The sequence below is a fragment of the Perna viridis genome, chromosome 2, assembly GCF_037379345.1.
Source record: "Perna viridis isolate PV_CMFRI_1.1 ecotype Kerala chromosome 2, ASM3737934v1, whole genome shotgun sequence".
Taxonomy (NCBI): Eukaryota; Metazoa; Mollusca; class Bivalvia; order Mytilida; family Mytilidae; genus Perna; species Perna viridis.
The window spans coordinates 21,750,158-21,775,611 of NC_142446.1; the positions used below are offsets into that span (position 1 = coordinate 21,750,158).

The following is a 25,454-nucleotide window of genomic DNA, read 5'->3' on the forward strand; positions in this document are numbered from 1 at the left end:
ATTACTATAAATTGATCAGTTATGATCATATGGGAGTATTGATCAATTATAATGTATTCAAAGAAGGTATTATACGACATTTAAATACAGAAGAGATTTTATCCACTAATAATATTACCCCTTCCCTTATAAACTTAGTAATTCTAAAACCTTACAAAGTTTCCAGTCTCTAACACTTTTTTAAGTTCATCAGTCATTCCATAATGATCAGCACCCATGAATGCGGTGTTGACAAGGATACATATTGTTATGAACAGGTCAATAAAAGCATCTAAAATAAACAGGCTGACAATTTTCTGAAAGGTCAGCCACTGCTGACAACATGTCCAACTACAAAATATTCTGTTTAATCTGGTAATCAGACGCTCCTCTTCATAGATAAGGCTTCCACTGTATATACCTGGATTGAAATCAAACATTAAGATTTTTTTTTATTTAACAAGACTAATGTGTATTTATTTTATGTTTCCTTTAGATTTTTTAGCTCACTGAGATAAATTGTTTAAAAAGTGGTAATGAAAAAATCTCAAACTATTAATTAATTTACCCTAAATAAATAAAGCAGGGCAATATAATAAACTGAACATGGTGCCTTATATTCACAGGATTCGATTCTAATTGAATCAAACCATTTGTTTTAAGAGATGCTGAGAGAGAACTTACTTCCTCTGTGAGTTGATGCATGCTCTAACAGTTCCTTTATTACCATTACATCTGGAAATATAAAGAATAATATGGCAGCAAAGGTGAAAGCTGGAAAATATGAAAAAAAATGGTTCTGCTGAGGATTCTGCCTGTAACTTGTACGACTTCAAATCTCAAAAACTTTATTCAACATTATACAGGTTATAATTTCTTACAATATCGATTTCCTGTAAATCATTTCTGCGAAGATCTTAATGACCTTGTGATCTGTGAAGATCATAATTACCTTGTTATAAAGTTATATGAATATCTTAATAACCTTGTTATAAAGTTCTATGAAGATCTTAATAACCTTGTTATAAAGTTCTATGAAGATCTTAATAATCTTGAAATAAAGTTCTTTGAAGATCTTAATAACTTTGTTATAAAGTCCTATGAAGATCTAATCACCTTGTTATATAGTTCAATGAGGATTTAATAACCTTGTCATTAAGTTCTATGAAGATCTTCATAACCTTGTGATAAAGCTCTTTGAAGATGTTAATTACCTTGTACATCAGTAGTTTATCCACTCCACGTTCCACACACTGTAGTTATAAAGCTCTATGAAGATCTTAATTACCTTGTACATCAGTAGTTTATCCACTCCACATTCTACAAACTGTAGTTATAAAGCTCTACTAAGACCTTAATTACCTTGTACATCAGTAGTTTATCCACTCCACATTCTAAAAACTGTAGCTATAAAGCTCTACTAATACCTTAATTACCTTGTACATCAACGGTTTTTCCACTTGATGTTCTACACACTGTAGCATGGTCACCTTTCTTCTTCTCACCATCAAATTCTGAACCAGCGCTGGATTCCTAAAACAAATTCATATATTGATAAATCAAGTTTCAGTGTTTATAATGCCTACTAAAGGAACAAACAGAAACATCCAAGGAACTTAAAAACTTAACTGTAATAAGCACTTTTGATGCTCTTAAAAAATGGGATTCTTCTTGTATTTGTAAATAAAAATGAACTTCATGAAGCAAAACAAAAAGTAATTAAAAGTAATTAGAAGTAATTAGAAGTACCATTGAAAATGTGTGCATTTTGTTTTGACATAATATAATACAGTAACAAGTTGTTAGTATAAAGATTAGACAGATCACCAGAGCAAAAGAAAGGATTTCAAACTTAGTATGGGTGAGTTAATAAACATATCAACATGAGAAACAAATTCCTCATTTACATGTTAGCGTAGGTCTTATATAAAAAAAAACTTCATCGATTAAAAAAAACAGAGCATTTAAACATTTATAGCAGGAAAATAACCAACAAAAAAAACAAAGTATCAATAAATTTTCATTTTATTGTCCATTTAAAAAAAAACGTTTACAGTTCTTTGAAAATAAATAAGAGCTTGTAAACTCAAGTAGGTTTTTCTTTATAACCATAGACACATATTCTATTCCTTATGTAGTAGCTGATTTAAAAAAAAAATCGGTTGACTTGTTCCAAACCTACACTAATGGTTTCCCATGCTGGCCTCATAGAGTGCTATGAATTTTGTTTGAGCAATTTTATGCAAAAATGGCACCATCTTATCCAGGAGAATACAAGGTACATCCTTATCCAGAAGACTTACATATAGAGTTATTTAAGCCACATGATGCATAAAAAGGTTCAGTGTAAATAACATAACCATATTAACAAATCTTGAAACATGTAAACGATGCTTTAAGCCCAATGCCACTCACACAGAGCATATAATGTATTGTTAGCAGTAAATTTTCACACATCTTAAGTATCAACCAGTACCAATTCATATCAATAATACATAGTTCTGCTTACAAAAAGTCATCCAATTAAAATCAAATTAAAAATTAAGATCATTCTTTTCAATTTTAACACCCTACAACATAAAAATCTGTCAAGACATTAAAGACAATGAACAAAATTTTGTTTACCTTTGACTTCAAGGTCTGAAAATACTTAAGACTGACAGTATTAACACTTTATTTGAACAGTACACCTACTGCCTACTTTGTTGGGATTCAAAAAAATGTAGTGATAGATTTCATTTGGAGGAATAATGAAAAAAAAAAACAATGCAAATAACACATTGTCTTCATAATGATATCACAAAAAATAACAAATTAATTTCCTATTCAGCTGCAATTAAAATAAATATTTTATTAGTTCATAAAAAATGCAACTTAATGTTAACAATTGGTCACATCATAATTTTACCTCATATACAAAATGTAGAAAATTTAAACAGGACTTAAATAACTAGGGTTTGTGTGCTGTCCTTAAATTTCCCAAATAACAATTTAACACACAATGTCTGGAATATTAATGAGCAGATCTGCATCAAGTCTCTCAATCATGCAGGTTCACTAAATCAGCTAAAAAAATATGGAACAAAGTACGGCACCATATGTTTGATGGAAATATTTTTTAATAAAAAATACACAGTATTAATTTCAAATACTCATCATTTACTTAAGTTTTAAATGACTAATGTGAGCAAAACACAATTTCAAAAAAGTTCCTCACTGAAAAGAAGTCTTTTATTCTAGATTTATAGATTTATAAATTCTTACATTTTCATCAGATTTTGTTTTATCAACCACAACTTCAGGAAGAAGATGAGGATGTTTTTTGGCCCAAGTTTGTATTAATATTGCTGTTTTGTCTTTAGGAGATCTTGGATGGGAGCGAACACTTGATCTAGATGCCCTACTGATTAGTGAAGCATAACTACTCCGCCGTGATGACGGACGCCCATCACCAGCATGCGAACGTCGAGTTAGTGAAGCAAAGCTATTTCTTCGTGCAGTTAGGAATTGTTTGTTAACAGGCAGAGTGCATAGATCATCTGAATTTGGCGTAACTGCATTAGAATCATCAGCATAAGGTAAGTTTCGAATATCTAAAAATGGCGGCACTAAAGGTTGATGATCTGGGTGTAATTGGGGTCCTTGTTTGCCATATTTCATCTTCCAGCTAGGGCGGCGAAAAAAAGGTGAACCAGGCAGGCTATAACTGGGCTGAAAAATAATGGATAAAGGGTGTTACATTTAAAGCAAAACACATTACTTTATGAACTAATAGTTTTAATTCATAAAGTCACTCTGGCAAAACATTAGCTCTGTAGATTTGCCTGACTTCATGTAAGACTAATCATTTATGAACTCAGTATTATACCAGTATTAGGTAAGTCTTACAAAGAGACAGGAAAATGAAGGTTTTACTGGCCAAAACAAAAGGATTGAAAGCAACAACATGGGATGTGATTGGATCCTGCTACACTAATAAATTCTTCTGTGTAATGAAAAAAGGCTGAGTCGTTCCATTTGATGAAAATTGTAAGAGCTTCTGAATAAAAAAAAAAATCACTGAAAAATTTAACTGATTGGGATATCATCACATGGTTCATGATCCAACTGCTTAGTTTAAAGAACAAAACTTTCACTTAAAACATAAATATTTTATACTATTATAAATAAAAAAAATCTTTATCGGTTTCAAGTGAATATTTGAAGAACATAAAAATCTCATCAACTTGAAAATATAAAGAAGAAAGTATTGCTATGTTAAGTAATTTTTTGATAATATGAAGCACAAATTGTCCACTATAAAGCATATACAAAATATAAAGCAGCATTAAAGCTGTGTACAGGGAAGCACTAAGAACTTTGTGTTGTACATACCTTTGTCACTGTTAGGTGATTTTCCACTGCTGTTGGTTTTTCAGATTTAATTGAGCCTCTTTCATCATCATTTGGATCACCATCCCCATGTATACTTCCAGTGATATCAGAAGGACTCTTTGTAAGCATTTCAATAAGCTCTTTCTTTTCATTGTCATGCCGCTCCTGTTCTTTCTAAATAAACCATAAATTGTAAATGTTAAAATGGTTTCCATTAAAATCATAAAAAAGAAAGTACACAGGTGTTTATCTAGGCAAACAAAAGTATTACTTTTTGTCATATACTAAAATATAATTGTAAAATGAAGGTTTGAAAGCTGAAGGTAGTAAATTGAAGGAATTTGAAATAGACAGTAAATGAAGAAAATTGACATTTTTACCTTCATTTAAGGTGATTAGATATAAATCTAGCACTGTCTTCATGGCAATTACAAGAAAATAGTATTTTATTTTATTCATTGTAATCAGCAAATATTACTACATAACAATCAGAACTGTCTCCTCAGCAGTGTATGAACATGTACATGTTGTTAACAATCAGAACAGTCTCCTCAGCAGTGTAAGAACATGTACATGTAGTTAACAATCAGAACTGTCTCCTCAGCAGTGTATGAACATGTACATGTTGTTAACAATCAGAACTGTCTCCTCAGCAGTGTTAGAACATGTACATGTAGTTAACAATCAGAACTGTCCCTTCGGCAGTGCAAGAACATGTACATGTAGTTAACAATCAGAACAGTAAATACAGAAGACAACTGTAGTGAAAAAAACTTTAGTAGAAGCATAACTATGGAACAAACAAAAAGCCAACCTAAACTTCCTTGCTTTATTAGTAAAGTCATGCATTGTCAACCATGTATATGGGATGTATTTGTAAAACCATTTTATAGTGCTTCAACCTCAGTGATAGGTGAGATAATCATATAATGCATGTAGAATTTGTCAATTAAGATAAAAATTGACAGGAATAATACCTGTGAAGCCTGAAACCACACCCCTCTACAGAAATCAATTGTACGGCATTTATCATTTTTCCACTTTTAATTATTTTGTCATTTATCCTTCCAAGAATTAGTTTCCTTAATATTCCTCCTAATTTATCTTCACTTTTTTCTTGTCACTATACAATATGTATTTGTACAAATTTATTAAGAAATGGCAACCATATAATTATCTCCAGGATATAGATGTATGAACTGACAACTAATGCTCTACCAACATTTGAAGATTTTGCATACTCATTGCTTTATGTACAAGTTTCTTATTCTTAATTGGCATAGTACATTAGTACTATAATTTTCTCTGTGATACATTTACAACTACTAAGGGTTTTTTTAACGTCCTTGACTACCCTGTCAGGTCTCTCATGGACAGATACATTAGCAAGGGTGGATAGGATATTTTATATATTGAAAATATAAAAATTTACTTTTTGCCAGGGTTAGGATTCCAAAATAGACAATCTTTTTATTCAGCTTTAGCATGTAAACCAGTGGCAGATCCAGGGGGTGGTTCCTCAGGGCACCAGATCATCCCCTTGTGGAACCTTATTTTTTTCAAGGTGTCATTTTCACAAAATCCAGTGATAGTTCTTTAATTAACCTTTCATAGTAATACTTGGATTGCAATATCCCAAGTTGTCAAAATGACAGTATAGTGATCCATATGGTTTACCTGGTATTTAACTGTCAAAACAACTTCTAGACAATTAGTTTTACCTCACTAAGTTAGAGCAGGATGTGTTAGTATTTTAGGCAAAAAATGTCAGTTTCTAAACTAAGCAGAAGTGAAGGACGCTCGTCTGTTCAAAGTGTCACTTTTAAAAAATATTAAACCATCTTAACAACCACTGCTGATTCCTGCTAAATATGGTACTGGTACTTTTACTTGCAAAATTTAAGGCACTCAGTTGTCTTAGTGTGATGGGAAAAAAGTAGTTAAACCCTGCCATTTGTTGTCAAATGTACAGCTATATTTTGAAATCAAAATTGGCTTTCATAAGTTCATGAGGTTATACTATAGATGACTCATTAACACAACATAAGTGGGAACTCAACTTTTGCAATAACTCATGGCCAATTGACATTAATTATGGACCACCCGCAAATTTTTGTTTTGGATCCGCCACTGCTTAGATAGATCCGGAGATTTAGCTTCTCCTATCTTATTTGAATCATAACAAAGTTTGACCTTAAACCTGCGAAAAAGACCAATAATTTATAGGGAAATATTGCATGTCAAATTTCAGGGGAGAAGATGAAACGAGAAATTATCGCAGTGAAATTGAAATTAGGTTAAACTAAGGTATGTTAACATGTGAAAAAAAAACATCGGCAAATCTCCGGCTTTGAGAATATCTCAAGCTTTAGAATTTTCTAAGGTTAACTTCCTTGAACTCCTGAACACTTATTGCCTGGAGGGAGTTTAAATACTCCCTGTTGCCAGCAAGCCAGCAAGCAGGACCATTATTTTGTATCCGAAGTGACGCTTCATACTTAGAATGTGTACAGTTCTAATCTTGAATGGATGGAAACAGGTCGCTCATCTCAACAATGACTTAAATGGCAAACATTTTTTTTTCAAACCTAGACTTCTTTAACATTGGGTCCCGATGGATAAGTCAACACGGTAAGAGTTGAGCCAAAAGAGACAAGTTAATGTCGGGGAGTGAAATGCAGTAATAGACTACTTCGCTTAAGCGTAATCATAACCAATATATTAACGAAGAAGGTAGGAATTCACATACGTACATGTGTGTTTTAACAATTCTACTATCCACTCTAGCATCATTGATTTTTAAGTGGACCAGTACGTCATCCCAGGGAGTGTATATCATAAAGTTCGTGATTATCCATGGTACCCAAAAACTAAATTGTAATAAAGTGAATAGAACATTTTCTTTTGGGAAACACCAATATCCGAAACCGAGGACCTGCCAGAACTATGGAATTTTTAATGTCATTCCCTACCCTACCACGGGTTGCATATCCAAATGAACTCTGTGGTAGCATTTAACCATTCAGATTTAGATACTGACAACCGAATTGACGGCAATGCAGCTTTCAAAGTATGAATGTACTACTACACCCGGGTATACATCCTATAAGTTGTCTATTTCATATTAAAATATATTTCTGTAAGCCTAAGCGTTAGTATTTGAACATGGCAAGTAGCAGTCCTTTTCGCAATAAGCTGAACATTGTAACGGACGATCATCACTATCCACATCCATCCAAAATGAAATTTACGAATAAATCGCTATGATTCAGGACTTCAGGTTAGGCGTCATAAACAGAAGTAATTGCCGAGCGAAGCTAATTTTGGTAGAGTTTGTAAAAAAAAATCAAGATTTCATACAAAACAAAATCTCAATTTTAGGAGAGGCGTAAGCCCGACACACGCCCATCCATGGAACCCCCCCCCACCCGATTAGCGACTAAAAAAATGAAACAAAAATTTAAAGGTGCGTATTTTTAGTTCTGTATAAGTGCATGTAATTCTCCTAGTTATAGATCGGAACAGACCGAAGTTTAATTAACTTTTCAATTGTATAGACCATGATACATTAAGAAAAAAATCACGGAAACTCCATTTTATCATTGTTTTACCTCGGGCTGACCATTTATGCCGCATTAGTTTACCACGAACGATAGCCCGTGGTAAAACAATGATCAAATGGAGTTTCTGTGATTTATTTCGATTCTAATAGGACAATAACGGTACTTTTTTTTTCATTTTCGTGACCTATTACGACACCCTTAGGACCCCCCAACCCCCCATGTTTGTCCATTCGTGGCTATACACTTTACGCTAGCTATGTCGGTTGAAATGGTCGCTGGTGAAATTTGTTTTTGTTGTTTTTTTGTTTGTTTTTGTTTTATAATGAAGGAAAAGGCGAATTAAGTAGATCAATGATAGATATGGCAATAGTCGTTTATATTATAAGGTCACAGTGTTCACACATGGACAGGTACAACGTTTCATTCATTGGCGATTGTTATTGTTTGGTTTCACACATGATGGCGCACGTGGAGAATATGACCCAAGTATATGTGCATGTGATTTTTACGGAATATAATATAACTATTCTGAAACATAACATTTAATATATTTATTAAATATGAATTTGATGTTTGTTCACGCTACTGAAATGAATGAAAAGTGCTGATACACATCGGAATGTTACTTGTGTTTGTTTATGTGATTAAGGTTGGCAGTTATATTTACAGGCACACAAGCCACGCCCATTGCCACGCCCAATAAGTCGCATATATGACAACAGTTGTGGTCTCAAAGCCTGTTAAGGATGTCATACATGTATTAGAATAAAGTTTATATTAAAAGGCCTCATCTGCAAAAAGTAACACTATTATCGTAATATGATAATGATACTGCACCAAGGTCGGATCCAGACATTTTGAAAAGGAGGGGTGCCAGCAGAGGTACTTCAGAAAAAGGGCCAGCAAGGATATTATTAGCTATTTTAAGTCAATTTTACACATGAAAATTACAAATTTGCCTATGAAAAGTTGGTGCCAACCCCTTCTGCACCCATCTGGATCCGCCACCGCTGCCCTGATTAAATATGCGTGTCAATTTATATAGGATATCACGCGTATCACACTGTAAGGTTGAACTTGAAACTCAACAGTGCATGTTTGGCCAATGCATGCGCTAATTCTAATACATCAAAGCACGTGTTGTGACAGTTAAGCCCTGATCCCCAAAAAAATTATGTGTAATGCTGAAAAATATTATTCCTATGACTTTGCCGTGAGTTCCAATTTTCTTTGTGTTTTAAAAGCACATAGCTTGATACACACAATGTAAAAGTGGTACCATGAGTTGAAGAAAACGTGAAGGGTTTGATTATAGTACCATGTGACTGGCTACCAATTCGTGTTGGATGGACATGGGAAAGACAAACTACCTTACCTACACTTACCTTATTGGCTATTCCTTCGTGGTATACATCCTTTTTCATAACAAATTGTCCAGTTTAAACGTTATCCAACAATAACCTTACAATCGTTAATACAGGACTGTGATTATATATCGAGTATAATTAATTCAAAGTGCGACTGCCCGTCCAGGGTTTTAGTTTATTTTTTGTTATTTTTAGTAATACAAGAATCTGAATTATTTTCGATTTTATTCCTGCTAAAAATTGACATCGCCCTTGTCTTTTAATCAAAATTAGGAGCGGTATCCAGGACCGTGTCGTTATGACTTTACTAAGAGGGGACTACTTCCTCCTTCGACAATGCCCCAGTTTGAACCCCTTCCTTCTTAATAATGACTCCAAATTTATAACAGATGGACTTGGAATACAGGCATGTAGTACCCGAAAATGTTAAAGGTAACAAAACCCTACTACAACGAAGTAAACCACCTAGTAGTTTAATATTATTATTCACACACAAAAAAACAATGTTTAATGTTTTGACATTTTCTAAAGCACAACCAAAGAAGTACCTGATCATCTTTTTTCTTTTGCTGTGACTCTTCATATTTCTAAGAACAAGTTTTACAGTGACAGTTTGCAATCAATATAATAAATATATATTTATATACATTTCCTTGCGTAAGAAATCCATTGATCTAGAGCTCTGTTTTATTAGGTCTCGATTAAGAAGAGTCCATGAAACCATAAAAAATATACCTTAGCACTTTTTCAAAGAAGCAAGGACTAGTTATTAAATCTGAAGTAATCCAGGTGATATGATACCTTTTTCTCCATTTCTTCTTCTTCTGCGTCCGCTTCATCTTGCTTCTGTGTTTCGTCGTACGACATGGCAACGATGGCTAGGATAAGATTGACCAAATAAAAGGAGCCAAGGAATATCACTATCATAAAGTAGAGACAGTGCCAAGGGCCTTCAGCTCTAAGAATCTGTAATAGAACAGTACAGACCTCAGAACATCTATACACAAAGATAATAAATATGGTCCTTCCCTGTAAAAAAAAACAACACGTCTAACTGGATATGAACAAAGCAATAATAAATGAAACGGAACTTCAAAAGTCTTGGTTAATGCTGCTACAGCGTTCCTTGTATATCAAGGTTATATAAGATAAAGAAATCTCACCAGTTGATATAAATTCTCCCAATAATCCTGTGTCATCAGTCTAAACGACAGCAATAGGGCAACACCAAAGTTGTCGTAATGTGTATAATTGTAATTTGGATTTGAGTGTGTTGCAGGAATACAGGAGTACCCCTTTGAACATTTTCTGAAAAATAGATGCAACTCATAAAGTAACTATCAATGTAAGTAAACCAACTGGTAACAGTTTCTAATATCGATACCATGATTCTTGGTGATCAGGATTTCTCTTAGCTTGGTCTTAAAGTTAACTAGTTAGGGATATCATTTGCATATTGAATGTCACCAACTTTTCAAGTTAATACCTTGGAACTGATGGTCCTGGAGACAAACGGGTTAAATTGCGCCAATAAATTAGTGATCCGTTTGCACCAGAATACAGGTAAATTTGTATTTGAAATTGTTTGTCAAGAAATATTTTTATTTCGATAAACACTTTTCAATTACACATCTACATAGGTCAATGCTACGAAGTCGAACTAATACCTACCGGACTAACCCAGAATTGACAGGTCAGGTTCGGATAACAATTTTCAGATCTTTTTCAAGAATAATAAAATAAAAAATGGAAATTAAAAACATAAATAATTATAATAAATGTGTTTTTATCCATTTGGCGCAAAAAAGGACGATGCCCAGACAGATATTGAATATTAAGAGATATTCTATATGTTTAACTGGTTACTGGTTGTCAATTTCTTAAATTTCTTAAATTTCAAATTTGTGAATTAATATAATGTAGATAATCTAAATTATGCATGTCATGCATTCGAGTATCCGTCCTTGAACAATTGAACAATGAGGCTAATTTTCAATCTAAGTTTCGAAATTCATATACAATTTATCCTTGATCCAATCATTGATATAAAGTCTGTGTAAACTATGTAAATTATGTGGAAAATAATTACGTTGTGAGTCAAAATTAAATTTGGGCAAAATTTGAAGTATCTCTGTGATCTTTGAAAAATACACAGCATAAAAAGAAAAAGCAGTTGAAAAATATCGGTCCAGTTTCTAATCATCCACGATTCATACTGAAGGGTTTCTCACACATACCCAGCACCGCTCGCATTCCCGCACATGGTAAATTCGTCGCCATATTTTATTTCCCAATTTTCTGAAACAAAAAAAAATTCACACTTTACTTAAATACAACAGATCACTCGTTGAAACTATAGGCTATAAAGAGCCGGATTCCCTTACTTGATAAAAGTCTTTTTCAGCCAAATAAAAAAATTGACATTCAAAAGTAATTGTTTTAGTAAAAAACAATACTGTAAAATAAGGAATTATTGCAATGATGCAATTTTGCACCAAAAAAAAATCAAAAGGACTAAATGAAGATTGCAGTAGTAAAAATTCGTTTTATTGGACTTCTTTTAAAAATCGCAAACTTTCAAAGCGCAATAGTTTATGTATTTCTGGTTAAGTTTAAATATCTCAATAAAAAGCTTTTGATAAAAAATATAGATTTCAACATGTATTATCATATTACATGTATTATCAAATCCATATATATTTTGATTTTTTGCTCACCCCGTGTTATACCCATACTTTAACACTTAAAAAAGACTCATACCTTCATTGCTGACCCATGCGTTATAGTCTTCGTCTGTCATGTTTAGATCTCTCAGCCCACTCTCATTAAGAGACCACCTTACACACTTCTGACGCAATGTACCACTGTAAAGTTGCATTCCGATCAAGGCAAAAATGGATAGCATAAATATTGAGAGAATAATGACATCTCGCAGCCGTCTGACGGCCTCAAGTAAGGCACCCACAATGGTTTTCAATCCTACAAGGCGGATATAATTGGTGTTAGTAAGTTATCTCTTGTTTTCTCTAAAAAGCATTCGATAGATTTGAAAATATATATTTTTTTACAAATTGCCTTCTTAAAGTAAGATTTTACTCTGTCCAATTTTGAAAGCACATAATCGTTACAAAATGTTTTAACTGTGTTGTCTATGAAAGTAGATTTGGAAAATCAGGTACTACATTACAATGAAAATATTGTGTGCCTAAAATACTGGGTGCAGCATATTGAACATGGAAAACTGAAAACATTTTGAAAGTGCATTCAAGATATTCATAAAAACACTGCTGGAAAACTGCATTTTTTATTTAAAGTCAGAGAAAGGTGAAATGTTGCATGAATGGAAAAAAAATAAAAGATATTCATGAATTGTGAAGAAATGTAACATCATATTAAGAACAGAAATACGGGTTATGTGTTAATGAATTCTGATGACTGTTGAGCAACTAGTAATTATTAACGTTGTGGGACAACATTCATTTCATTTGTCGAAACAGATTTCTCGATGGAAAACCTTAAGCCTTTCACAGAGAAAATTGAAAAAAAGAAAGAAATTGTGTTGTTTACAAAGTGAAAAAAAAAAGATCAAGATGCAAAAATGTGAAACAAAGAAAGATACAAAAGATAACAATAAAGTGGTGTTCTATATACATTAACATAACAGAAATGTTTCTTAAAACAGAAGATTTCATGAAATCATCGTCATGAAATCAGCCTTGTAAGAATCAAGTAAAATAATCTCCAACCCTACAAGGACAGCATTTTTTTCATGCATAATCTACTGGTTTAAAATCTAAGAGTGCGTTTCTACAATTGTGATCTGATTAAATCAAAAGGAGCATGTCTAGAACACCTCGATTTACTATTTATTACTAAATACATATAATATATCTTATATAAAATGGATACATCATATGTAATATATAGAATATCCTAATTGATAAATAAGACACACTAACCAGGTAAACGATTATTTGTCCTGTCTTTAAGTGTTTATGGATGGCGAAGTTCATAAGAAAACGACGGGTCATATAGTTGTATCTTGTGAACTACGCAATATATCTCTTATACATCATGAGATATCTTATTCAATTATTTCATATCAGAAATCTTCTTTGATATAGATGAAAATGAAGCTTTATGAAATATCTTGAATATTCAATGAAGATTTTTTTGTTTATTGAATAATACATCTTGTATCATCTTGAATTTATTTGGTTAGTAAGAAAAAACCTTGATTAAAAAAAGCATAACTAGTTAAAAAAGATGTATTAAAATCAAAAGATTATAACGTGTTGAACAATATCCTACATATCAAATATACTAGATATTTTATAAAATAGAGCAGACAACTTTTCTTTATTTTGATATATATCTTACCAAATAAATATGATCTATCTCTGTATTCAGTAAAAAATAGTAAGGCGTGCTAGAGGAATTAGTGCGGGAGCAAACACACGTTGTTTTGCCGTGCTAGTGAAAATGCGAACCACATCTACGTGTCTATATACAAGTACTCCGTGAGTAAATCAACTTGATTTGGAATCTATTGTTGAACATGTCCAAAGTTTTTTTTTTATGACATTTAATCATGTAATGGCAGTACTTGATCCATGATATATACTCTAGACTGTGGTTCGCAATTTGTTGACAAAACTTTTTCAGCTCATACCTGGAATTACGGCTACTGTCTTAAGAGCCCGAAGCACTCTAAAAGTTCGAAGTGCTGAAAGGTTACCCAAGTCAACGCCCATGGTTATATATCTGAAATAATGTTTCAAATTCAACTTTATACAACTTACAATATAGTGTATAATTAGTGATATTTACTGACTTATACCAGTACCTGGAACAACAGCCACTGTTTTAATTGCTCGAAGTACACGAAATGTTCTTATTGCTGCTAGGTTACCTATGATCTCCCCAAGGGTGAAGGTTGCATAACTGAAAATAACATGACAAAGTCACTTCAATTTATAAATGCACATATAGTACTGTTGTGCATAATACGCTGACACAGTCAAGACCTCTGAGGGCTCTATATAAAAAAGTTTGTTATTTATCTACCAAACTTCGTAATCGCAAGTTACTGTTCAAAGATTTTTGTAGAATTGGAGGATTTCATTCTTTTCCAGATGTCTACAATGTTTTCTCCTTTCAATACAAAAGAAAATAAAACGAAATCGTTCATCTATATGAATGCACTTGAGGTCCAGTAATCATTGTTCTTCGTGGTAAACATGAACTTCATTTCCAAAATGACAGTAAAGTAAATGAACGGAACTTGCTACTAATGGCACCAGGCACGTAGCTGCCGTTAGGCAAAAAAGCTTTTGCCTGCACTTAATTTTGGCAACTTTTTTTGGGGGGAGATAAAATACATCCAGGAGAGGCATAAATGATGCTCTAAAACGCTATCTCCGCAGAGCTTCGCCCCCTGGACCCCCTACCAGAGCTCCGCCCTGGACCTGCTGGGGGCCTTAAGCAGCCCCCAGACCCCCTGCCGTAATTTTGCCTACACTTCAATTTGGCCTCAGCTACGCGCCTGGTCACCACCTCGCATTAATCACGACTCACACTAAATACTTATCAGCCACCTTGCAAAGTTAAACAAAGTTGTACAGAACCAATAGAATTTGATAATAACTGTAATTTTTAAAATAAAAAAAAGAACAAAACGGAGATGACAGCCACCAAGCAAATAATAAGTATACCAAGTATAGCTGTGATCTGAAACAGTGTTCTTGCTTGTCTGGGACCGATGCACGATAATACACAAGAGCAAACTTTATGGCAAGCCAAAGTGGACAAAAATCAACATTTTGTAATATTAGAAAATAAATTTTTAATATTAAAAAATCATTTTTTTAATATTAGAAAAGATTTTTTAACATTAGAAAAGATTTTTTAATATTAGAAATTCATTTTGTAATATTGAAAATTCATTTTCTAATATTATAAATTCCTGATTTAGTAATATTATAAAATATCACACATTTTGTAATATTACAAACTGAATTTGTAATATCAGAAAATGAATCTGTAATATTAGAAAATCAGTCACATTTTTTAATATTAAAAAATGATTTTCTAATATTACAAAATCGCAACTGAATAAGACAAATCCATTTTCTAATATTAGAAAATCAATTTCTTATATTAAAAAATCGTTTTTTAATGTTAGAAATTCAATTGAATTTTTTATTTTAAAAATTGTTTTGTGATATTAGAAATCTAATTTGTAATATTAGAAAATAAATTTGTAATATTAAAAAATCATTTTTTTTAATATTAGAAAACATTTATTTTCTAATGTTACAAATTCATTTTCTAATATTACAAATCCATTTTCAAATATTAAAAATCATTTTGTAATATTAAAAATTCATTTTCTAATATTATAAATTCCTGATTTAGTAATATTATAAAATATCACACATTTTGTAATATTACAAATTGAATTTGTAATATTAAAAAATGAACTCGTAATATTAGAAACAATGAATTTGTAATATTAGAAAATCAGTCATATTTTTTAATATTACAAAATGATTTTTTAATATTAAAAAATTGTCATTGAATACGACAAATCCATTTTCTAATATTAGAAAATCAATTTCTAATATTCAAAATTAGTTTTTTTTTTAATATTAGAAATTCAATTGAATTTTTAATATTAAAAAGTGTTTTGTGATATATGAAATCTAATTTGTAATATTAGAAAATTAATTCGTAATATTAAAAAAAAACATTTTTTAATATTAGAAAATGCTCTTTTTTGTCCACTTTGGCTTGCCATAAAACTTTCTCCCTAACGATGACGATTGGACACAGGTGATAATTAAGAAATAATTCGTGGAGGGTGTATATAACACCGAGCGACTGCAAATCAACTCCGGACGAAATTATTTCTTTTCTTATATGACAAATACGATATTTTTTGTGATAAATTTTTGTGACATAAATTTCCCTAGCGTAGCCAAAATAACGGCTGTTCCGTTTAACCTCCCCGTAAGGAAGTTGGATTAATTAAGAAATAAACCACATATCCAAATAAACCATCTATTGAATAAGTACCAGTATAATAAAAAGAAATAATTTAAAATTATTTCATCATATTCAACATACTTGCTATTTATTTATAGCAGTATTGGCCCCTTTACAATAACAATGCGTGTTTACATCACCGCTAATTTCCGTAGGAGGCAACGAGAACAGCCGTCAGGAAAACGTCGATGATGCGCATTTCTGTCACAAATTTGTATATTTATGTCATCGTATGTGTTAAATGTGTGCATTTATATAATTGATTTCAATTAGATAACCTCTCAGCCGTTAAATCATCGCGTAAGCGTTTTTAAACTATTGTTTTGTCTCGAAGCGACTGCGAAAGAAAAGAGACAGTGCGCAGGTGCTAAAGGTGGGGTTGTACCAAATGAAATGGTGGGTTGAATCTAGGTTTTTCAGCGCTAAACCTCCCTCTGCGGTGTGAATGTATCGCGGTGATTAAATAGCATTTGCATGCTATATTGCGTCTTGATCTGTAAATCAGCGGTCACTTCGGCACCAAGAACCATCCCCCCCCCCCAAAAAAAAAAAGAAAAAAAAAGGAAGATGAAAATAAACAATCATTATCCATCATTGTAAAAGAAACTGAGTATTTTTCAACCAGGGACTGATATCGAAAAAGACTTTGGTAAGAGACCTTTTGAGACGCGTTTCCTCATACCCCTGATTGCGCAGATTTTCATTGCGTTCAAGGAAATCGGAGTAGTAAGTACTTGCTCTAGCGTAGTGAATCAATTGTGCAATATAAACACCATATACAGGAGATGAAGGTATATTGCTGCACAGGTAAGGAAAATTCAAAATATTAAAGTCCTCTCTTTTTTTCATATATCTTAGTGCTGAGATGACCACTTTTGTCAAAATTCGAGATGTAGGTCCAAAGAAAGATGTAGAACAAACTGTTTCTGTTCTCATCTCGGGCTCTGGTGGATATATTGAAGGTAACCATTTACCAAAAGAAAGGTTTTTAATAGACAATACATCATTAATATATCTGTATGTAAAGTAAAAGGATTTACCATCTTTTATATGTTTATTCTTCGATTCTGATAAAGTTCAGTTTCGTATGAATATAAAAAAAAATCGGCTAGGAGAGGACTGTTGATAGTAATGCCAACTTGTTGAAAAATAGCTCCTCCAAATGCAGCAAAAATGTTATCAATGAGGAAATCAAGTATGTTACACATCTGGTTTTTTTTCTGTCGAGCACATTTTACCCATCAATAGAAGAGTATAACGACTCATTAGGTTAAAACTGCGAGTTAAAAGGAAACAGTTCATACCCATTATCAGCCCTAGCTCATTGGGATTGCCTTTAGGGAAACCTGACGCAATGAAAATGAATGAATGAAATTCAGTAAAATATGATTTTTAATATGTCTTAAACCTTTTTTAAGTGTTCGTGTTGATAAGGTACTGAGAACATAATTAGCTGTCGAAAATACAAATGTACAATTTACTGACACAATTTTTTCGAGTAAGAGAGAACTCGCGTAGTTTACGGACAACTGGTAAAAAACAAACTTGCACTGGAAAAGGCATACAACATGCTCTCGCGAAATCAAATTTTAGTTTGATACTATATATGACAGCAGACAGACTAATAAATAAAAACAATGAAGTAACACAAAACTTAAAAATATCTTTCAGTGATGAAGTTGGTCAATCATTGAAAACTAAATTCGAATCACGTATATTTTCAAGTACATGTATCTCGATTGTAAACATTAGAATCTCAAATCTACCGTGAGTTGCAAATATGGAAATATATCAATGACTGTAAATGCACCCAAAAAAAATGTTAACACTTACGCAAGGGCAATTACAGAGAAGTCTAACCAGTTCCACATATCTCTAAGATAGGTAAACGGCTTAAGGATGAAACCTCTGGCTGATATTTTGACAACCGCTTCGAACGTGTATATTCCCGTGAACACGTACCTGTAATTAAAAAAAACCCCAATATGCTCAGTGTATGAAAAAGCGGTACAAAGCAAGAGATATATTTATGCAATCCATGGTTTCCGAATAAAAAACAATAACATTATTTTTCTTTGCATTTCATTTCCAACATGTACTTTACTTTTCTGCTTTGTACATATTATTTTGGTTATTTCATGTTCTTTGCTGTGTGTGTTTGTTTTCCTGGTCTGGTCTTTGTCCCTGCATTACATTCATTCAAAGCAGTACCAATAAAACCTTTCTAAAAATAAGTATGTATCTATAATACACTTACTCTATTGTTTGTCCGTGCTTTGGGTCTTCTGGCATGGCCATAAACACACAGTTTACTATTATGGTGATAATAACAAGAGCATTAAACAGAGTAACATAGTCAAGGAAACATGCATGTATATTATGACTAATTATGATTAACAAATGTTCTTATATCATACTAAAACACAAAAATATGCACCCTTTCCCCACAGTTCGCATTATTGTTTCATTTTTTTTTGCAGAAGAGACCTGCTGTATGACCCTACGAAAATTAAATTTAACTCTGTGAATTCTAGACACTCTAAAACGATTGACACTTTAAGTAATGATAATTACTCAAATGAACCTACAGAAACAGATATTCGTATCTCTTCTCGCCTTCTCCTCCCAATCACAAACAACCTGTTCTGTTATATTAACATGATAATTACCAGTAACGAGGTAAAATTCAAGAACTAACATGATAAAAGAAAGTTCAAAATGTAACCTTTTTATCATCATGATGACTCATAGTACGTTGGTAAGCTAGCTTTAAATCATAGAAAAGAAAATAATATTGGAAACATAATGATCCACATGATATTCATCTACGACCTTTGTATCTACATTAAGTCGCATCCTTTTTGTTATAGAACGCGCTGTTTGCTGCTTCGAAAATCAATAGAATAAATTGGATTCTGGGTCAGCTTAAGATTGTCTATATCTAATAAATGTCAACCTAAACACTGTGGTCTTCTTGAGAGTGATCTGGTAAATTGTAGGGGTAATCCACATGACGAGACATCATAGTGGTAGGTTCCACATCTGGAAGGTTTTTTTTTTAATTTTCCACTATCTTCATGACCAAGAAATAAAAATAAAATACACCACCGATACATGCTCGATCTTAAATTAATCAAATCCAGAACCAAAAGTCCTGATATACTTCAAAAGAATACACATTGAACAAACTATTATATAAGTGAAGTCTTTCAAAAGGATATGGATGAACCAACAAATACAAGGCCAGTCTTCGGAGGGGATTAAACGGACTCAGTATGAACAAGGAGTTGGTGGCACTAAACCTGTAGATCGTTTTGTCTTTGCCGATAACACAAAAGGTCTGAAAAAAAAGAGCATACATTTATTAGAACGAAAAATCACACAGTTCATTTGAGATTGTGTCTGTTTACTTCCAATGTAGTAGTATTATCTCAAATTTTAATATTTTTTCCTTTCTTAAACGCACACTCACCATCTTTGAGTCGTAGTATTCGTCAAGATCCTCGATTGGCTTGCCGGTAAATTCACCAGGAAACTCGTCCAACAAACATCTAGGCAGCTTTTTTCCCGCCTCAAACTTAGGGTTGGGTTTAGCTTCCTCTTCATGGTGAGGTAGCTCTTCCTCCTCCCCCTCTTCCGCTGCCTGTTTGTCTGCCTTTTTAATGTCTTTAAGCTCTTTGATGTTTTGTTGAATATTAAACAGGGATTCTTGCGTGAAGAGAACAAAGGGTGAGGTATCTTCCTCCTCCTCCAACACATCCATGGTGAACGTCAGTTTCACTTACTGCTATCTAAACCATTTTCTGTCAAAAGAAAATATGCAAAAAATTAGTTATAAAGTATCTTCATGATAGAGAGGTAACTCAAGCGACCTGTTGGCTGTTCTATATGAATAGTAAAGTACCCGGACTGGATTTTATCAAACAGTAAGTTAACTGTAACTTTTTCTGAGTGACAAACAACCTCGGGAAAACTATGTATGCCTTTAGTTACTTTCTGATAAACCTTTTGCTTGCTTTATTTTAGTTACTTTGGTTAAATATTTCCTTTTAAATACTTCAAATCATTTACTTCCTAAAATTTCATTTATTTCCTTTTAGTTAATTTATGCATAAAACTTTGCAAATCTGCATCTGTTAAATGGATTTGAACATCCATCTTGTCTTTGTCCATATCCCTTCTTCTGTTCAAACCCAAGGTCATTTCCTCAGTTTGTCATTTATACTTGATGATCCAAGGTAGTATTTAGGTTTGTTTGTTTGTTTGTTGGGATTTAACGTCCGAGCAGCAATATTTCAGCTATATTCAGACAATGAACATGAAATGGATGATAAAATGAACATGAAATGAAAAAAAAAAGGATGGGTCACAAGGACAATAGGGTCGACAAATTTTGATTGCCACTGGAAACAGGGGGTGGGTAAGGTCGGGCAATTTAGCCTCCTGTGGCGGAGCGCAAAGGTTCCTACTCCTATCGAATACCCCAGCAGGGTTCTTTAACGTGCGAGGAACGTGGCATCTTTTCCAACACGGTGCACCACTATGGTTTGCGGTCAGGTTTTCCGTATTAAAGCCTGACAACCCCAGCATGTAACACGCCAGGGGTACCCCATTCCACCACCTGGGGCACACATCCCAGTTGCTCTGTGGGCAGAGCGCCTAGCCCCCGGCTAGGTTTCTGAGCACTATTTAGTCGCCTTTTACGACAAGCTTAGCGCTGCTGCAGGCCTATTCTTTTAACACCCGGACCTGCACGGAGCTAGTATTTAGTTCAGTGATATAAAAATGAATAAAGATAAACAATGACATACATGCATTAAAAGTGATTGTTTAAACCCTATATCGCATACTCTATAACACATACCTACTTAGAACATAATTGAAGAATAGTCAGAATATATGGTATAATGAATATAACATGTCAAAATCTGTATCACATGCTGTATCTACCCTCGGCCTACATGTATATCACCGTCGGACCGGTGGCTTTTGAGATAATACAGGAGTTTCGGACACGACTTGTGATGCCAACTATCGATCTTTATCACCGGAGTACTTAGTTAATCTGACATAATGTGGAAATTGGCGACGAATCACAATAATGGCAACAACAACAGCAATAAAGGATAAAATCGCAATCAGAATTGCCCCATTAATAAACAAAAAAATATATATAAGAGCTAGAAGAAGTACACCTGAACATAGTTTCGTACTTCGTAACATCTATGAACAATATGAGTTATATTCAAATCTTTATGTTAGCTATGTTGACTATGAGAAAGCTTTCGACAGAGTTCATAGACGTACCACATCATGGGTAATCATGGAAATGTATGGCATACCAAACAAACTGATCGAGATATTAGTAGTTTAAATCATGTATGAAAACAACAACTATATTCAATTGTTGAAGGACCAGGCAGAGATGATTCGTTTGATATTAAAAAGGTGGAGCATGTTAAAATGTCGTACTCATATAATGATATAAATTGGCGACAACAAAATCAGAAAATCTTGATTTTGTCGACGACATCTCCAAACTCTAAAGAACAAACAGTCATACAGAGAGGAAAGTCAATAATCTGAACAACCAGGCAACATCAATTAGACTGAAAATAAATGCATGCAGCAAAAATAAACTCACTCTGTGAACAACAACGAATATTCACCAATGAATTGTTTTGAAATGGACACCCGAGAGAAGAAAGTCAAAGAAACATGGCGAAAGGCAACTGAAAGAGAAAGGAACACTTTATAGTTTAAGTCATGGAACAAGGCAACGAAACATTCGATGATACAATCAAATGTGGAGAAGAAATGTCCACAGCCCTAGTCTCCCCAAGGGGAAAAGGGATTTAGTTAATAATTAGTGAATTGATAATAGCAATACACATTATGATTGCTTATACTAATATAAATCAACCATATCACAAAAGTAAGTAAAGTTTGTAATGATTTCAATCAAAAACAAAAACAATATTTAGCTGCCGTGTGCCATCAATCTGGAATACGTATACTTATTCAATAGATTGAAAATCATAGTTGAAAAAGTTATTCGCATTTTGTCGGCGTTCATGATTTTCGATCTTAAGAGGGCGTGTTGGAAATAAATGCTTCATTGTAAAGAAAATGACAAATCTTACTCCGAAATCAATAAAGAATCTGATCTGCAATTAATGATGGTGGAATCTTCAAGTGTGTATAAAAGTATGTTTATTTCTCCATTTACATCAATGAAATTGATTTTCTCCACAATAACATTACGCCACCAAGAACTCCTTAATGGTACTTTGGAGTATTAAGAATAAATTGATTGTATTTAGCAGCAAAATCGCCAGGGAGAACTCTATTCAGACTCAATAATTTGTCGATATTGAAATGATTGTTTATGAGGGGAAAGGGTGAGCATCATACCACTCTTCAACGGCTGATTGATAGTGTGTACCATTTTCTAACAATAATGTCACAACATTGTAAAAAATATGACAGGAAAACATACCCTGCGTTTAATTAAAATCGTAATTAAAATTTGACATTTGGGGCAAGGCTGTTTTGTTTTCCTTTGCATCGAATTGCAAATATATTCTATCAAACTTATGTTATACAAAACATACCAAACCAAACTGACAATTCATAAACGCTTATTGTAAAATGTTGTTTAACGGAACATTATCCATTTACTTTTTGTGTAATGGGTTTACTTGTTGAGCACTGTCCATTTACGTCTTTTTCAGTGGAACGCCCTTGAGTTTACTCTAAATGGGAACGTTTTCCATTTGCTTATAATTTAATTTGATTTGTAACAAGCTTTTTGATTTTCTGACTCTCTTAGAGCAAACCTTTTGTGTAACCTGGCTTGATACTATGACGTCATTGACGTCAATTGGTCCGCACAAATCCAAAACTAAATTGCATCTTGATTACGAAACAATTATTAAATATTTGGACTGTCATCCATTAGAAATTAAAAATACAAATATATGGATTTTTTTTCTGATTTTTTTAGCACGTTATATATAATCTGATCAAGAATAGCTCCTGTAATGTCCACTACGTTCCCGCGTATCACAGCGTTGTTAACAAGAGCTATTTTTAATTAGATTGGGTCTTGCGACAATGAGGTTTATAAAATTATAAAAATTCCTTAAGATTTTGGAACACTTTTCGGTCGACGATTTTTGCTAACGTATTGTCAAATGGAACGCTTACTCCTACAAAGTAGCGGTCGGAATTCCGTTCCTCCATTTGATGGCACCATGTAAGATTGGCTTGGCTTGGCAGATAACCTCTAGCATTGCTGGGGTAATGGAACGCCCTCCCTAGGCTTGTTGTTTAATGCGCTCCGTTTACTTGACTATATACCGGTAATTTATTACTTTTTGATGTAACCTAAATGGAAACAGTAACTCTCAAGGCACAAAGTAAACAAATAAAGAAAACTAATAAAAAAAAATGTAAATGAATAGAAAATGCTCTCAGAAAAAAAACCGGGCTCCAAAAAATTTTACATAACGTTATTCTAAAAGTGGAAATAAACAATGGCTTTTCAATTTTGTGTTTGTATAAGATGACCTTTCAAGAGTATATTTAGACTATAAACATGTTTTATTCACTATATTGACATTGATAAATTCTGGGAAAAACTTGAAATCGGCGAGTAAACTCCGAATTGATTTTGAAAAGTATCAACCTCCTTTATTGACAATTAAATAGTTCCAACACAAAAAAGTAGTGCATGCGGTGTATAGACTCAAGAAAACTAAGAACACACGCTTTGAAAGAAATCGAATATATAAGCTGTCGTCTGGAGCGACGTAATAAGACAAAAAAGGGACATCTAAAGGTGTCTAAATAAAGGGGATAATAACTTGTTGTTAACATGAATTGAACATATCTTATTGCATAAAGAGCAAAGGGGTTGAACAAAAGTTATTTCAACTTATAAACGTCCTCTCCAAGACAATGTAGTATACTAGCGTTCATCAAATATATAGTTACATGAATTCCAAAATTGTTTATACCACTTTATTTTGTTTAATATATGAATAATAAGGAAATTTATTTTTATTACTAGTTTCATAAGTAATAATACGGTTTATTTGCTGGGTAATACGGCAGTATCACTAGTTATGAAGCGGTAAACTGAGTTGATGTTTGAATCTTGAGGCACGCGTGAAACAGTTGATCAATATTGAACTTGTTTTCTGTTTTTCAAATGTCTTATGCGAAGTTAGATCTTAAACTGTCTTAACAAATGTAAGCGCTTTGTGTTTATACTGCAGAACACGATAAAAAAACAAGCGGATTACTGCTGTTATAGCTGACTGTGTTATCGATTGACAGTAGGGAAATTCCACAACATTCACTTGTTACACAATGTATAGTAATCCAATATTCAATACATAAAACCGCAGATCGGTCGATCTAATATTCTTGCAGTCATAAAATGGTTTTGGTCGAGATAGCGAGGCTTTTTGGTGTTATATAGGCAAGTTCTATCTGCCTCTTGGCAACAGCCATTAAACATTAACAACAACGAAACTGATATCACGGAGTACTAACACAATCAGAGGTCATATTTCCAAAAAGAAAACAATTGACTTTCATGTCCTTCATACTTGTTTGATGTTTCATCCATTATGTAGTTCGTCTATTTATGTTTGGAAATTAAAGTGATTATCACAATACTCTACTAATTATTTCTCCATGGAACATATATACAGCTATTTCAGATCATATGCAAAATAATAAACAAATCATTCATAACACTAATATGTAGAATGATTATTTTTTCAAATTTAAATGTTTATCACAATCCAACGATAATTAATGTCAGAGGTTTATAAATCAATTTTTATTCCATTGCGGGCGATTTGCAATGGAAAGTCTAATTAATACACTGCTGCAATGGTATGAAAATATAATCTACAAATAAAAGAGAACTTTTCCATATTAGTGAGTCATTGGTTTCAGACATCCGTGACTCGTATCAAGATCTCCGACTCGCTTTTTGATTATAGCGGATTGGACTGCGTAATTAAATTAGGGAAATCTATATTGAAATTATCAGACAGATCATATACTTCCAATAGACATATGCATGACTGAGATAGAACAATCAATA

At 33.0% G+C, this 25,454-nt stretch overlaps 1 protein-coding gene across 13 annotated transcripts in view; it reads right to left on the minus strand.

Moving 5' to 3' along the window:
- Positions 1 to 25,454, minus strand: part of LOC148624052 (sodium channel protein para-like) — an 87,532-nt gene that overhangs the window by 25,059 nt on the left and 37,019 nt on the right. For 7 of the 13 annotated variants that reach the window (XM_088566500.1, XM_088566507.1, XM_088566501.1 and 4 more), the window contains 15 exons: positions 19,803 to 20,133; positions 19,552 to 19,670; positions 18,588 to 18,677; positions 18,164 to 18,292; positions 14,130 to 14,227; positions 12,044 to 12,262; positions 11,521 to 11,581; positions 10,447 to 10,591; positions 10,085 to 10,249; positions 9,832 to 9,870; positions 4,354 to 4,527; positions 3,244 to 3,690; positions 1,416 to 1,512; positions 664 to 714; positions 156 to 400 (listed from right to left, as the gene is read on the minus strand). In XM_088566500.1, the coding sequence (XP_088422626.1) occupies positions 156 to 400; positions 664 to 714; positions 1,416 to 1,512; positions 3,244 to 3,690; positions 4,354 to 4,527; positions 9,832 to 9,870; positions 10,085 to 10,249; positions 10,447 to 10,591; positions 11,521 to 11,581; positions 12,044 to 12,262; positions 14,130 to 14,227; positions 18,164 to 18,292; positions 18,588 to 18,677; positions 19,552 to 19,670; positions 19,803 to 20,093 (2,370 nt within the window). In that variant the 5' untranslated portion in view covers positions 20,094 to 20,133. Of the gene's footprint in view, positions 1 to 155; positions 401 to 663; positions 715 to 1,415; positions 1,513 to 3,243; positions 3,691 to 4,353; positions 4,528 to 9,301; positions 9,332 to 9,831; positions 9,871 to 10,084; positions 10,250 to 10,446; positions 10,592 to 11,520; positions 11,582 to 12,043; positions 12,263 to 13,955; positions 14,048 to 14,129; positions 14,228 to 18,163; positions 18,293 to 18,587; positions 18,678 to 19,551; positions 19,671 to 19,802; positions 20,134 to 25,454 lie in introns of all 13 variants that reach the window. The other 6 variants (XM_088566509.1, XM_088566503.1, XM_088566504.1 and 3 more) reach the window with 5 other exon arrangements.